At 33.1% G+C, this 12,588-nt stretch overlaps 1 protein-coding gene and 1 long non-coding RNA gene across 6 annotated transcripts in view; one reads left to right on the top strand and one right to left on the bottom strand.

Annotated features, from left to right (window-relative positions):
• Nucleotides 1-178: 178 nt before the first annotated feature.
• The window catches only part of LOC124366374 (glutathione S-transferase-like), a 17,066-nt gene continuing 4,656 nt past the window's right edge, over nucleotides 179-12,588 (bottom strand). For 2 of the 5 annotated variants that reach the window (XM_046822883.1, XM_046822880.1), the window contains 3 exons: nucleotides 10,895-11,089; nucleotides 3,211-3,353; nucleotides 179-1,230 (listed from right to left, as the gene is read on the bottom strand). In XM_046822883.1, coding sequence (XP_046678839.1) covers nucleotides 979-1,230; nucleotides 3,211-3,353; nucleotides 10,895-11,089 — 590 coding nt within the window. In that variant the 3' untranslated portion in view covers nucleotides 179-978. The remainder of the gene's footprint in view (nucleotides 1,231-3,210; nucleotides 3,354-10,894; nucleotides 11,090-12,588) is intronic. The other 3 variants (XM_046822884.1, XM_046822882.1, XM_046822881.1) reach the window with 2 other exon arrangements.
• Nucleotides 8,723-12,588, top strand: part of LOC124366376 — a 9,777-nt gene continuing 5,911 nt past the window's right edge. The window contains exon 1 of the long non-coding RNA XR_006922803.1: nucleotides 8,723-9,239. This is a non-coding gene — a long non-coding RNA (uncharacterized LOC124366376). The remainder of the gene's footprint in view (nucleotides 9,240-12,588) is intronic.

Raw genomic sequence — 12,588 nt, 5'->3', positions numbered from 1 at the left:
CTTTAATTCCATTATTGTGGTCTCTAAGAGGCTCCATGTGATAACATTAATAACAGCATTAAAATGTACTATCAAGATTATTGCTTTTATGTCCTTGACTAGTGAGTAACCTTAGAGCGTAAAAGATCAAACTTACTTACTAGGAAAGTTTGTATGCTATTGAATATTCACTGCTTCAGTGGCGTAACTAGGACTTGGCTTTGGGGGGTAAGGATGAATCTGGTTGAAGAGCTTGCAACCCCAGGGAGTTTAGAATAAATTTAAATAACTTATATAGGTCTAGTTCAAAGTAAAATATTTATCTGTGGTAAAAAAGTTGGAGTGCTGTTGTCTAATTTTTTATAATTTGTAGGGCTCTTGCGGTTTCTATGATCCTATTAGTCTAGGAGCTGAAAGCCAATTTACACTCTATAAGCACACAACCTGGTATTTTAAATCGATAGAGACATTTTTCCAAGAAAGAAATTGACCATCAGTTATGTAAATTTTGATGGGGGTTGAAATAGGAAGGTATCAAAAGGGTTACAATATGAAACGATAATTATTTCTCATGTTATTCCTAGTTTGATAGGCTTAAAATTCATCGTCAGACAACTACATGAAGAGAATGAACATCACTACTTTTAAGGGCCTGTAGGGGTAACTATAGGAGGCAGATTAGAGAATTATAGAAGGGGCAAAGTTTCATCTGATACCTAAATAGCAGTAGGAATAAGATTAATTATTCCATAGTTTTGTTAAATAAATATGCCAATTTAACCTGTAATTTCAAAGATTACTACTAATCTTGATAGAACCTCTATCCCAGAGCAGCAAATTTGCCAGGTGTGCCCAATCAGATTTGTAGGTTATCTCCTTGAGATAAACCGACATAGCAAGTAAATCCTTTATCTAACCTGTAAGGTACAATAAAGTTATGGCAAATATAAACATCTATTACTTTCCTGCTATAATAAAACAAGATATGCAATAGCCGTTTTATTTATTTACAGTTCCTTTTTTAAAAAAGTTAAGATATTTATTTACAGTTTCCTTTTTAAAAAAGTTAATAAACAACAGCCACTTGTAACTATCTTCGGGTCTCTTGTCCAACCATGCCTTGATCTGCGGCAACGTGAACACTCTTTCTTTCAGCACCTTGATGTTAGGGTAGCCGACAGTGATGTCCGAGCCGTGAATGTCAGTCATGTGCTCAATCATCGCACCGAAATACAGATCCGCCCATGACAGCTGCACAAATAACGAATCAACTTTAAACTGAATATTTTTAGGGAATTCTACTGTAAAATGTTATTCCTATTTTTACTCTTATGAGGGCACACAACTTAGTTACTGGCTGAAATGAAAAATGTCTTTATTAGAGGCAAAGTTAGGACTATAAAGTCCTCTCTACCACTTAACCTCGAACTTGGCTGCGTATCTGAGACTTCGCTTTTAGTCCAAAAAACAGCCCAAACAATTTAATTTCAGAAACTTTGATTCTAGTATCTCAAAAACTTAAATGGATCTTAATAGTAGTGGTCTATCTATCATTAAGATTGGTGGACTGGTGCTTTGTGAACAAAAATTGTTGATCCTTTTTTGGTAGTCTTTCTTGCTCATCAAACCACGAGACTAAGGTTCAGAAATGAATACTTTTCCACAACGTTGAACTTTGTATAACTAGTATTTACAGGTATACCATTTTCAGTGTTTGGTTTAAAGATTAACTCAGGATAAAGTTTAATTGTATTTTATCTTTCATCAATATAAAAGATGCGTGCCTGTAACACAAAAGCACGATACAAAAGACAAAATCACATTAAAAAAAGATATCTTTGCAAAAAACTGCAAGCGCAGGAACGCTTTATTGCAGAGTACACAATCAATTAAATAGTGGTATAAGAAGAGCAAAGAAAATTTACTTCCATAAAAAACTTGACTGAAAACACTCAAAGTCTTTTTGGGCTGCTTTGAGGACTGGTAGAGTGCTGAATAATGGTAGAGATTGTGGAGATATAGCATTTTCATGGAATTAATTAAAGAATATTTTTCTGGTCTGGGCAGTGCAAGCAAGATTAGTTTTGAGAAATGTAATTTCTGCAATAATAAATGTTGTACAAAACAAAGTTTTAAGTTTGTGCCAGTTAGTCAAAGTGTGATCAAACAGATAATGAATAGTAGGCTATTACAACAAAAGCCTTAGGTGTTGACGGAATATCTATCCAAATAGTGAAACCAAAATTAGTCCATATTGTCTAGGAGCTATAACTTATTTGGTCAACCTGTTGCTTATGTCGGCCTGTTTTCCTGCAGCTTGGAAGCATATTATCATTACACCCATACCCAAAATTAAACATCTTTATCTGGTATCTTACTTTAGGCCTGTATTTATTTCACCATCCTTATCTAAAACTCTCTAGAAGCTGATAGTTGATCAGTTAACAACCTTTATTGAAGCTGAAAACTTTTTTCCACAAAATTGTTCTGGTTTTAGACAGTTTTCCGGACTACAACAGCCCTATTGAACATTACAGATGAGCTGTAAATGGCAAGAGAAAAGAGCCGTGGGAGTATCCTGGTGACACTGGGTTTATTCCATGTGTTAAATTTAGTAAATACTTAATTGTTGCTAGCTACATTAAAATTTTATAAGTTTGTTGATAAGAATGACTGGTTTAGTTCTTATTTGAAAGTATGACAACCGATGATTACAATAAAAGAAAGTTCACCTTAACTTTCTTAAGATATGGGTGTTCCTCAAGGTTCATGTCTGGGTCCAATTATATTTATCTTATATATCGCTGACCTTGGAAATGAATTGTCACTGTGTTCCCTTCACTCACACGCAGACGATACTCAACTTCTCTCGACACACCCGCCCTCAGGTATCAATAAACCTGTGCAATGTATTAATGATGACTTGCTCAAGATAAAAAAAATTGGTCAAATGGACACAGGCTTAGATTTAATCTGGAAAAATGTTCTGTTTAGCATTTTTGCTCGTCATTTATTAAGGAGGTAATGACTATAAGCTCCAAACAGTGTCATTGATATGTAAGGCAGTGGAAACTGTGTGCTCACAAATAAAGACCTTATTTATTTCAAATGTTCTTCAGCTTTCAATTTCACATTACGGTCTCTATGCAAATTACATTATTTTAAAACACGAGTTAGATCGTATTTGAGTCTGGTTTGTTATAACTGTGTAAAAATAAATTAACTATTTACCTTTCCGTTGGCTAAGTAACCGTTATTTTTCTTTATGTGGGCATCAAGCTTCTTCATGTAAAATGGGATCTTCTCATTGAAAAAGTGATCTTTGGAAATCGGGTTCTCCTTCGCATAGTTCTGACTGTGATGCTTCGCCAGTTCTGCAATTAAAACATTAATCTCTTCAAATAGTATTCATACAATAAAAAAGTCAGTAAAATAAAAGTATTTTCTAAAAGAAGGAGCAAACTTACAAAATTATCACACAATGTTCTCCAATGTACCATGTTTAATAATTATACTGCACATAATTAGTAGCCCTGTGAAACTGTACTTATGGGATACTTCTTGTCTGTCTAGAAACACTTGAAAAATTAAAAACTGTTTAGTTAATGAGATATGAGTTAACAAAATACATTAAATTTGTTTTTGTCTCGTAGTTTTGTCTCTCACTCATTAATCACTTTATTAATAAAGTCTATATTGCTAGGTAAAACATGCTATCTAAAAAAAACATCATATTAGTGTCTTAGAATCAGGATCTGAACGCACATTAATTCAAAGACAGAATGAACATTTTATTATTTCTTCCTAAAATGTGCTAGAAAAATTTTAATTTTTAGGTATTTCATTGAAGGTGTAAATAATAAATAAATAAATCTTTATTTGTCGTTCAAATTCTTACAATCATTGACAATGTCATATTGCAGCCTAGGGCATGGTCAAAATAAAACAATTTTATCAAAATAATTTAAACTTAAACTAACATTAAAAAAAGAAAAAAACAGTGCTTTAGTAACATAAATTAGTCAGTGAAGGTTAATTTAAAATAAACTAGGCCTAGACATATAAATTAAATAGTAAATAAACAATTGTCAAAATTTACATATCAAAATTATTATATATCTAAAATGTAATGTTTTTTAATTCTTAAAACTCGTCTAAACTATAGAAAGGGTGTTTCAAAAGCCAACTATAAAAAGCTTAGTGAAGGTTTTATTTGGATACTTATTATTTACCAGAGGTTCTAAAAAATTATAGATTTTCAGCGATGTCACCATGTGACTATTTAAGGTTTTACTGAGGCGGTGATAACCAATTTATTGCAGCATTGTTTTTAGTTCTTGTATTATATGAATGAATTTTGTTGTTAAATTTTAAAAATTTAGGATTTTTTAGAATATAGTTAACTAAATCAAATATATATAGATTGATAACCGTTTGAATCTCTAACAGAATAAAAAGTGGTTTACAATGTTCCAGCGGTTGAGAACTAGTCATTACTCTAATAGCTTTTTTTTGAAGAATTAAGATGTCTCCAGTTCCTGAGCAGTTGCCCCAAAATATTAAACCATATCGAAAAACTGCTTGGAAATACGCAAAATAGGCAGTTCTCACATAGTTTTTAGGAACAGCATTCTTAAGGCGACCTAACAGGTAAATAACTCTAGAAAGCCTCTTGCTTATATATTCTGTATGTTGGTTCCAGTTTAGTTGATTATCTATATACATTCCTAAAAATTTTACATTGGAGCTAAAACTGTTATCAAGAGGGGCCAAATAAGGTTTCAAGCTAAAAATTATATTTTGTGTCTTTTCTTCATTTAAAAGAAATCCATTAGATCGAAACCACTGGGAAGCACCTATTAAGGTTTCATCCGAAAATTTTGAGAGTTCTCCAATGTTATTTGCAATGTTAATAAAAGTTGTATCATCAGCGTAAAGTATTGTTTTAGCTGTCACTGAAAATGGTAGATCATTTATATTGATTAAAAATACAAGTGGTCCAAGGATAGAGCCCTGTGGGACACCATATTTTACTGTAATGTCCTTGGACCTTACCCCATTGATGGTAACTATCTGTTGTCGATCATGTAAATAAGACTTGAAAAATTTTAATGTAGGATCTGAAAACCCGTAATAATTTAGCTTTGTGATAAGATCACAGTGGTTAACACAATCAAAGGCTTTGCTCAGGTCACAGAAGGTGACCTGAGCAAAAGCCTTATTTTCAAATACCTGAATAATTTGTCTAATCAAATCATCTATTGCATCAACAGTAGATTTAGTCTTTCTAAAACCAAATTGAGATGCGTTTAAAAGATAATTACTCTCCAAAAAATCAACAATCTGTTCGTAGACCAGCGTTTCAATCAGTTTTGATAGGACTGGAACAACAGAAATGGGACGATAGCTCCCAGGCTCATTCTTCGGACCTTTTTATATATTGGGCAAATTCTGGAAACTTTAAGTTGTCTAGGAAACACCCCCTCTTTTAGTAATTTGTTGATACAGGTTGCGAAAGGATTTACCAAACTTAAAGCTGTTTTTTTAAATAAGTTATTTGACATATCGTAAAAATCAAAGCTGTCAGAATTTTTCGTTTTTTAATGGCTTTCAAAACGTTCTCTGGAGTTATATTTTTCCAAGAAAAATACAGGTTGGACACAACAGCTAGCAGCAACATTATTTACAGATGCTTTTATGTTTCGTTTAACTTCATTTACAGAATTTACAAAATAATTATTGAAAGTATCAGGATCAATGTTGGTTTTGAAATTATTAACTTTAACATTATTATTTTTTATAATGCACCAAGCCGATTTGCATTTATTACTACTTTGCTCTATAATATACATTACTTGCTAGTTTTGCTTCTTTGATGGACTTTTTATACTTATATTTTAATTCATTATACCTATCTCTTAAGGAAACATTTTTATTATGATTGCCCTTTATCAAGTCACTAAGAAACAATAATTTTTCTTTCATTTTCCTTAAATTGTCAGTATACCACATTTTATTCATTTTTTTATAATTGCTCGCTTTTAATTTTTTTAATACTTTGAAACAATTTGTATTGTTAATGATAACAGTAAACAGAGACTCAAACATGTATTCCGCACCCTTGAATTTAGTTAGATATATAAAATTTTTCCAGTCATAAGTAAGTATGTAGACAGATCTTTGAAGACAGATTTTCAAAATCACATTAAGGGATAATCAATTTAATGGGATAGTCAGTTCTAGAATTATTGTAATCGTTTTCAGTAAATGTTCTATTTTTCATCCTAATGTTGACAGTGATGCCATCATGATCAGAGAATGGGAATTTGAACGTACTGACTGAGGCTGTCTTGAGAGAATGTTTTCTTATAAAGACATTATCTAGACAATTTTTTCCTCTAGTTGGTGTATTATTTAAATAGTAAAAATCAAACTGTCTTAATATATTAAGCAGTTTACTGACTGTTGCAGTGTTTTTTGTAACATCAAAGCAAATATTAACATCGCCTCCCAATATAATATCACAATTAGTCTTTTGCGTGATATATGACAGCAATGTGTCAAGAGTGCATAAAAATATATTGGGTTCACCATTTGGAGAATGATACAAAGATACTATCAATATTTTAAGATCATCAATAAAAATAGCAGAGGCTTCAAAGTTTAATTCATCACAAAATCCACTAATGTCCCACTCCCTAGATTGAAATTTACTATTTACAAATATGGATGTCCCCCCTCTAATGTGGTTCTGTCTGCAATATGCAGCTGCACAGTAATAATTATCCGGAAATGATAATTTAATTTCATCATTTCCAAGCCAATGTTCTGACAGGCAGATTACATGCACATTAGGCATACTAATAAAAAACTTGCTAAGACATCAATTTTATTTTTTAAACCTTGTATATTTAAAAATATTATATTAAACTCTATAAAGTGCTGGTTAGATGGATTTCCAGGAAGAGTGCGGAGTTCAGTGATTGAGCTAGTTCTTGTTTTACATTGGCTAAATTGGTAACTTATTAATAGTTGGGTTGGGTGTAAAGACGTGATTACTTAAATGTATTAAACTAGTAACTACAGAAGAAATGTTCCGAAACGTGTCTTGCAGTGTAGTATCAGCCACATTGACTTCTAGCACATCATTTGATATAGAAGCATTTAGAGCATTAGAGTCTTTAGTAGTGGTTTGAGTCAAGTGTAAAGAAATTTCACACTTCAATTTTGCAACAAAATCAGAGTGCATCAGTCCATTTCTAAGTTTACCAGCAGATGCTTCGTCAGTTGTAACTATCTTGACACAGGCATTTGAAGCTTTCTGGAAGAGAATAAGATTAGCCACAAAATGTTCTATGGTAATGTGGTCCCGTACACATCCCATTGGAGAGCAGATCAGTGTTCTTAGTTTTCTTCTTTTAAAATCTTCTGTTAGTTTAGTGAAAGCGGTAACATAATCACACTTTTCTGGCTTTTGATGATATATTTTTTTGTCACCAGACCGTAAACAGATGCTCCAAACCTGGTTGTCTGATAAGTCAAAAAATCGTTGAGACAATGTGACTGGGTGGGTTTCCCGAAACGGTCTCTAAATACCAGTGCAACCCCTGCACTCATCTGTTTATCATCACAGAGGTCAGCGGAGATACAGTGGGCAAAGCCAACTGTTTGGTCATGACTAAACTCATCCATTAAGTCATTCATGTCAGCCTCAATTACATTGATGAGTTCACAAACTGACTTGTTACTGAATTCAACTTGATTGTGTGAGTTACCAGTAGAATGTGTGTTTGCCATAACTCCTTTTAAATCACCAATGTGCACTTCCAAACTCTTGAATTATTTTGTTATTTTTAAATTTTGTTTGGTTTTTTGTTTCTTGTAAGTTGAATGTTTTCAATGTTTTCCTGAGTCAAAATGATAAAAGTTCTTTTGTTTTTTATCAAGCACTAAAAGGCTCCAGTGGGATCCAAAACCACCAATATTTTGAATTTCTGACGAATTATTTACTGGAAAGAAAATAAAGTCTTTATTTTGCAAATAAATGGGTTGAATAAATTTCTCTGTAGTCTTCAAGAGTTTTTATTGCTATTGTTATTACAGGACTGACAAAATAAAACTTATCATTTTGGAGTGCATTGTTCAAGAGATCATAGGAGATTTGAACCGCATCATCTGATACCCATTCGGACTCTAGAAAAGATTCACAGATGTTCATTTTTTTCATTTTGTGAAGCTGAAGGATTGGGTTTATTGTTATGGTTATTATTCATTTTGGCTGAATCTTCAACTACTGTACTTTGAAGAGTTAGTGTGTCAGGAGTATGTTTTTGATTTAAATTCTTGGTTTCCATTGTGGCGTTGTTAAAAATCTGAGGTGTTTGTGGAGTCTTAGGTGTAGACAAAGACTTATTTTTTGCTTCCACTTGTTTTGGTTTGTATATTTTTCGGGGTAGTTTGTCCATTACAGTTTTGGGCTTTACGAATTTGATCCAAAGCCAGGTTGAATTTGGCATTATTTTTTCTCTGGATTCCATATTTATTTTTAAATTCCTCATACGGATAAATGTTAGTTTGATTGCATTTTGAAGTTTCGTTCGTTCCAAAAAAAATTACACGAAAATATCTATATTTATTGTTTTAGTGTTCAATTTTATCTATTTGAGCTGGCCAAGGAGGATAACCACGGACAGCAGCAAACACAAAATTCCCTTCTTTTAAGTCATTTGTATTTTTTACCACCATTTTAGAGAATAGACAAAGTTCAGATTTCAGATTTACAGGCAGGTGTCACAAAAACACAGTTATTTAGAGAAACACCAGTAAAGCATGATAAACTGTTTAGCCATATTCTGCCTCAACATATTACACCAAATAAATCAATGAATCAGAGATATTGTGGGCGGTCAGTTAAAGATAGTGATAATAGTAGTTGACCTTGAACTGTTATTGTCTGCCTACTAGATCTACCTGCAGACAGATTAGATAGACAGGTACAGCTGACCGATAGTGCAATCTATCATACTCTGCTCACAAATTGCCTGTTACTACTGGAGTCATGTCAGTAGGCCACTTCCTGCCAGTAACCATTTGATTATTAAATCTTATTATTATTTGTTCTTCACAGACTACTTTTCAAATAGCAATTCCAATTAAAATAGTGAGTGTTACTGTAAATGGTTAAACTGTGGACTGTCCCAAAACTCTTTAGTTCACTATTAAAATTTTGCTTCAACCATGTGGTTTTATCTCCTAGAAGAGTGAGTAGCATATATCTTATTGTAAATTTTACATAGTTTATATTACATTGTTATATTATTTAATAAAGGCAAGCAAAAGCAAAAATAACAAAATGGGAAGTTTCAGTTCTTTTGGTGAATGTTGAATCACATAAGTGACTTCATTGCCCGAAAATGCATTGCTTAGTTTTCATTTGGAATTATTTACAAGTTGTCTAACTACATGACGTAATGTAACTTAATGTAATCAAATTACTCAATTTTTATGTCTGTTTAAAATTTTTGCTGAGCCATTGCTAATCCAAATGTTAGGTATCTTTTATGTTTTTTATATTACAAAAACTACCAATTTCCATGTGGTTTTAATACAAAGACTTATATCAGCATTATCTTAGATAATCAATAAATTGGTAAACACATTTTAATATTTAAACTCAAGATAATGTTTTAGATCAATTTATGTATGATAAGGTATTTTTCAAGGTTTTAGGAAAGTTGTTGAATTTCATTCTTCTCTTATTGACAGGACTTTATTTTTAATAAGTGATTTAACTTCAAAATTCATGAATTACATTATACATATTCACATTAACACTAAAATAAAAATAAATCAAATTGCATTAAATAAGACAATGAACAACATGTGACAATTTAAAAACCGATAACTAGATTTCTTATTATCATGAATTGAATAAAAACATTTCAATAATTAGTATATTTTATCTTCTTCAGCTGAGAAACCATTCAACTTAAAGTTAAGCATGCACAAACAAACAGAAATAACAAACAATTAAAATGTGGTACTAAACACATCAAAGTAATAAATTACAAGTTCTGTGTTAAAAAATTGCCTGAAATCAGACAATAATCTAGCTTTAGTAACTGATTATTCTGATAGTTAACCAGTTTTGTGAAGTCCAACCAGACTGTTGCTGTGGTAAGATTAAAACTACTTCTGTGGTCAAAATTGCTGTAGTTCACAACTACTTCCAAATGTTCTTAGTAAATAATTGCTTTCCGATGTCAAATTTTTGCTTCTCAACCTACTTGGATCGGGAAAACAATTGTAACAGCTTGGGATAATAACTTTTAACAAACTTTGGAGCTTGGCAAGCATCAAACTGGGTAGGTCGAAAGCCAAGAAGAAGGCACTTCAACAAAAATTGCACTCTGTAGTACGCAAAAAATCCCATGTGCACATCTTTAGGCAGCTGCAGCATCGCATGAAACAAATTGATGCAAAATTTATGCTGAAGCAAAGGGTCCAGACAAATAAAATTTTCTCATATTAAGGCTTTATTTTGTTCCTTAAAAGGTTCTTGATCCGTTTCTTTGCGGAGTACGATCTTTCAGCAGTACATGTCAGTAATACTGAATTATTTAAATAATAATAATTGTCTACTAAAAAAGTAATTGAACAAAATTGAAAATTTGGGGGTTCCGGACCCCTTGGAACCCCTCGCTGGCTGCGTCCTTGATGATAACACTAATAATGTTAAATACTAAACATAACAGCACAGGACGACAATTTTTGGACACCGTTAAGAGATCCCAAGCAAGTACCTCTAGATTTGCAGATAATGGAATGGCGGTTGAAACATGCTGTGTTACTGTTCAGTTACCTTAGGGTACCGTAAGGCTAGCTGCTGTTCCTACTTCTTAAACAAACCACTCACCAACTCTGAACTCATCGATAACACTGACGATCTCATCGATCCTGAGGTCCTCCCAGTTGTCCTTGCCACCCAGCCCTGCCTCCTTCCCCAGGTAGCGGACTATGGGGATATTCTGGGTCACCTGTTGTCCATCGATCTCCAGCACTGGCACCTTGCCCCACGGGGTCGCTGGCACACACGCACTCGTCAATTCTACTGCAGTAAAGACCCAACAATTTCTGAATAGAACAGTTCTTCAGAGAAATTGACAATGGGGATAATTAGTTTTATTCTACCGTATAATAAGAGTGGTATTCAAGTAAATAAATTTTATATTAAATAAAAGTTTGCATTCAAACCATTAACTAAGAGTAAAAAAGTTTGTAAAATGTATAAGTGGTAGCTTTGTTATCAAATATGCAAAAGTTTTGGAGGGAAAGAGACGATTGTCCCCGCACTTAGTCCTAAAAGGACCTTCTCACCTCCCTTACTTATATTTGTGTCCTCAGAATCTGAGACTTTTACAGAAGCTGATTAGATTTGAGGGCTCCTTTTCTCTGGTGTCCTTGGGGCTGAGGAGATATGCTCCTAGGGATCTTTTCCGAATTGTTGATATGAAGGACAGTTCAGCCATATGTGCTGCGCTGATGCTGAGAAGGTTATTTCGCTAATATTGATATCAGTTCAGCTAAGAGGAATCCTATAGTTTTGTACAGATTACTGGAAAAGATAAGGCAAAGAACCCAAAACATAAACTTGATTTACCAATGTAATATTTGTTTACCGATGACCAACACACCAAAGTACACATTTCAAAATTAAATGATGATAGCTTTCTTTGTATCACCATCTTGAAACCTTCCAAGATGTTGAAAAACATATAAAAGCGATTGCCACAAAATACTCAAGAATTTTAAAGCACTTAGCGTGATAATGTATGAGACGTTGGACCTGGCATTCTTTTTCCGATTCATTGTTCCAGGTTTTACAGTTAGCAGCCAGGTTTTACAGTTAGCAGCTGCAAAGTTCATATAAGCATCATCATTGGTCATTAAAAAATTTTTTAGGAGAAATGGTGGTCCAGAGAACTTCACAGGTGATGGAGACTTTTTACGGCACTTTGAAAGAGAGTCTAAATGTCACTAATGTAACTGCACTGATGACATTGATTTTTTGAAATCCTCAGTCAGATAGTGGTCCAGAGAACTTTACAGGTGATGGAGAATTTTACGGCACTTTGAAAGAGTCTAAATGTTACTAATTTAACTGCACTGATGACTGATTTTTTGAAATCCTCAATCAGATGGTGGTCCAGAGAACTTTACAGGTGATGGAGAATTTTACGGCACTTTGAAAGAGAGTCTAAATGTCACTAATTTAACTGCACTGATGTACTTTGATTTTTTGACATCCTCAATCAAGATTATGTTCAAATCATCCATTCTCAACTCAATGGCTCACACGACAGAACATCTGGATGTCCAGTAACATACGAGTTGTCACATGTCAAGGACTACTTGCTAAAGTAACACGGATTTGCCACTAAACTCATAGTGTTCACGTCAAATGACTCATTGCAGTACATCAAATGTCTCATTAAAGTACTTAACAAAATGGCTTAGGTTTTGGGATATTTAAACATGAGTAGTATGACACAGGACACTGTACATCAGACATGGTCTTTGAAAGGATTATATTCTGATTTGATAAACAAG

The sequence above is a fragment of the Homalodisca vitripennis genome, chromosome 7 (genome assembly GCF_021130785.1).
Source record: "Homalodisca vitripennis isolate AUS2020 chromosome 7, UT_GWSS_2.1, whole genome shotgun sequence".
Taxonomy (NCBI): Eukaryota; Metazoa; Arthropoda; class Insecta; order Hemiptera; family Cicadellidae; genus Homalodisca; species Homalodisca vitripennis.
This window is presented reverse-complemented; position numbering and strand designations above follow the sequence as displayed.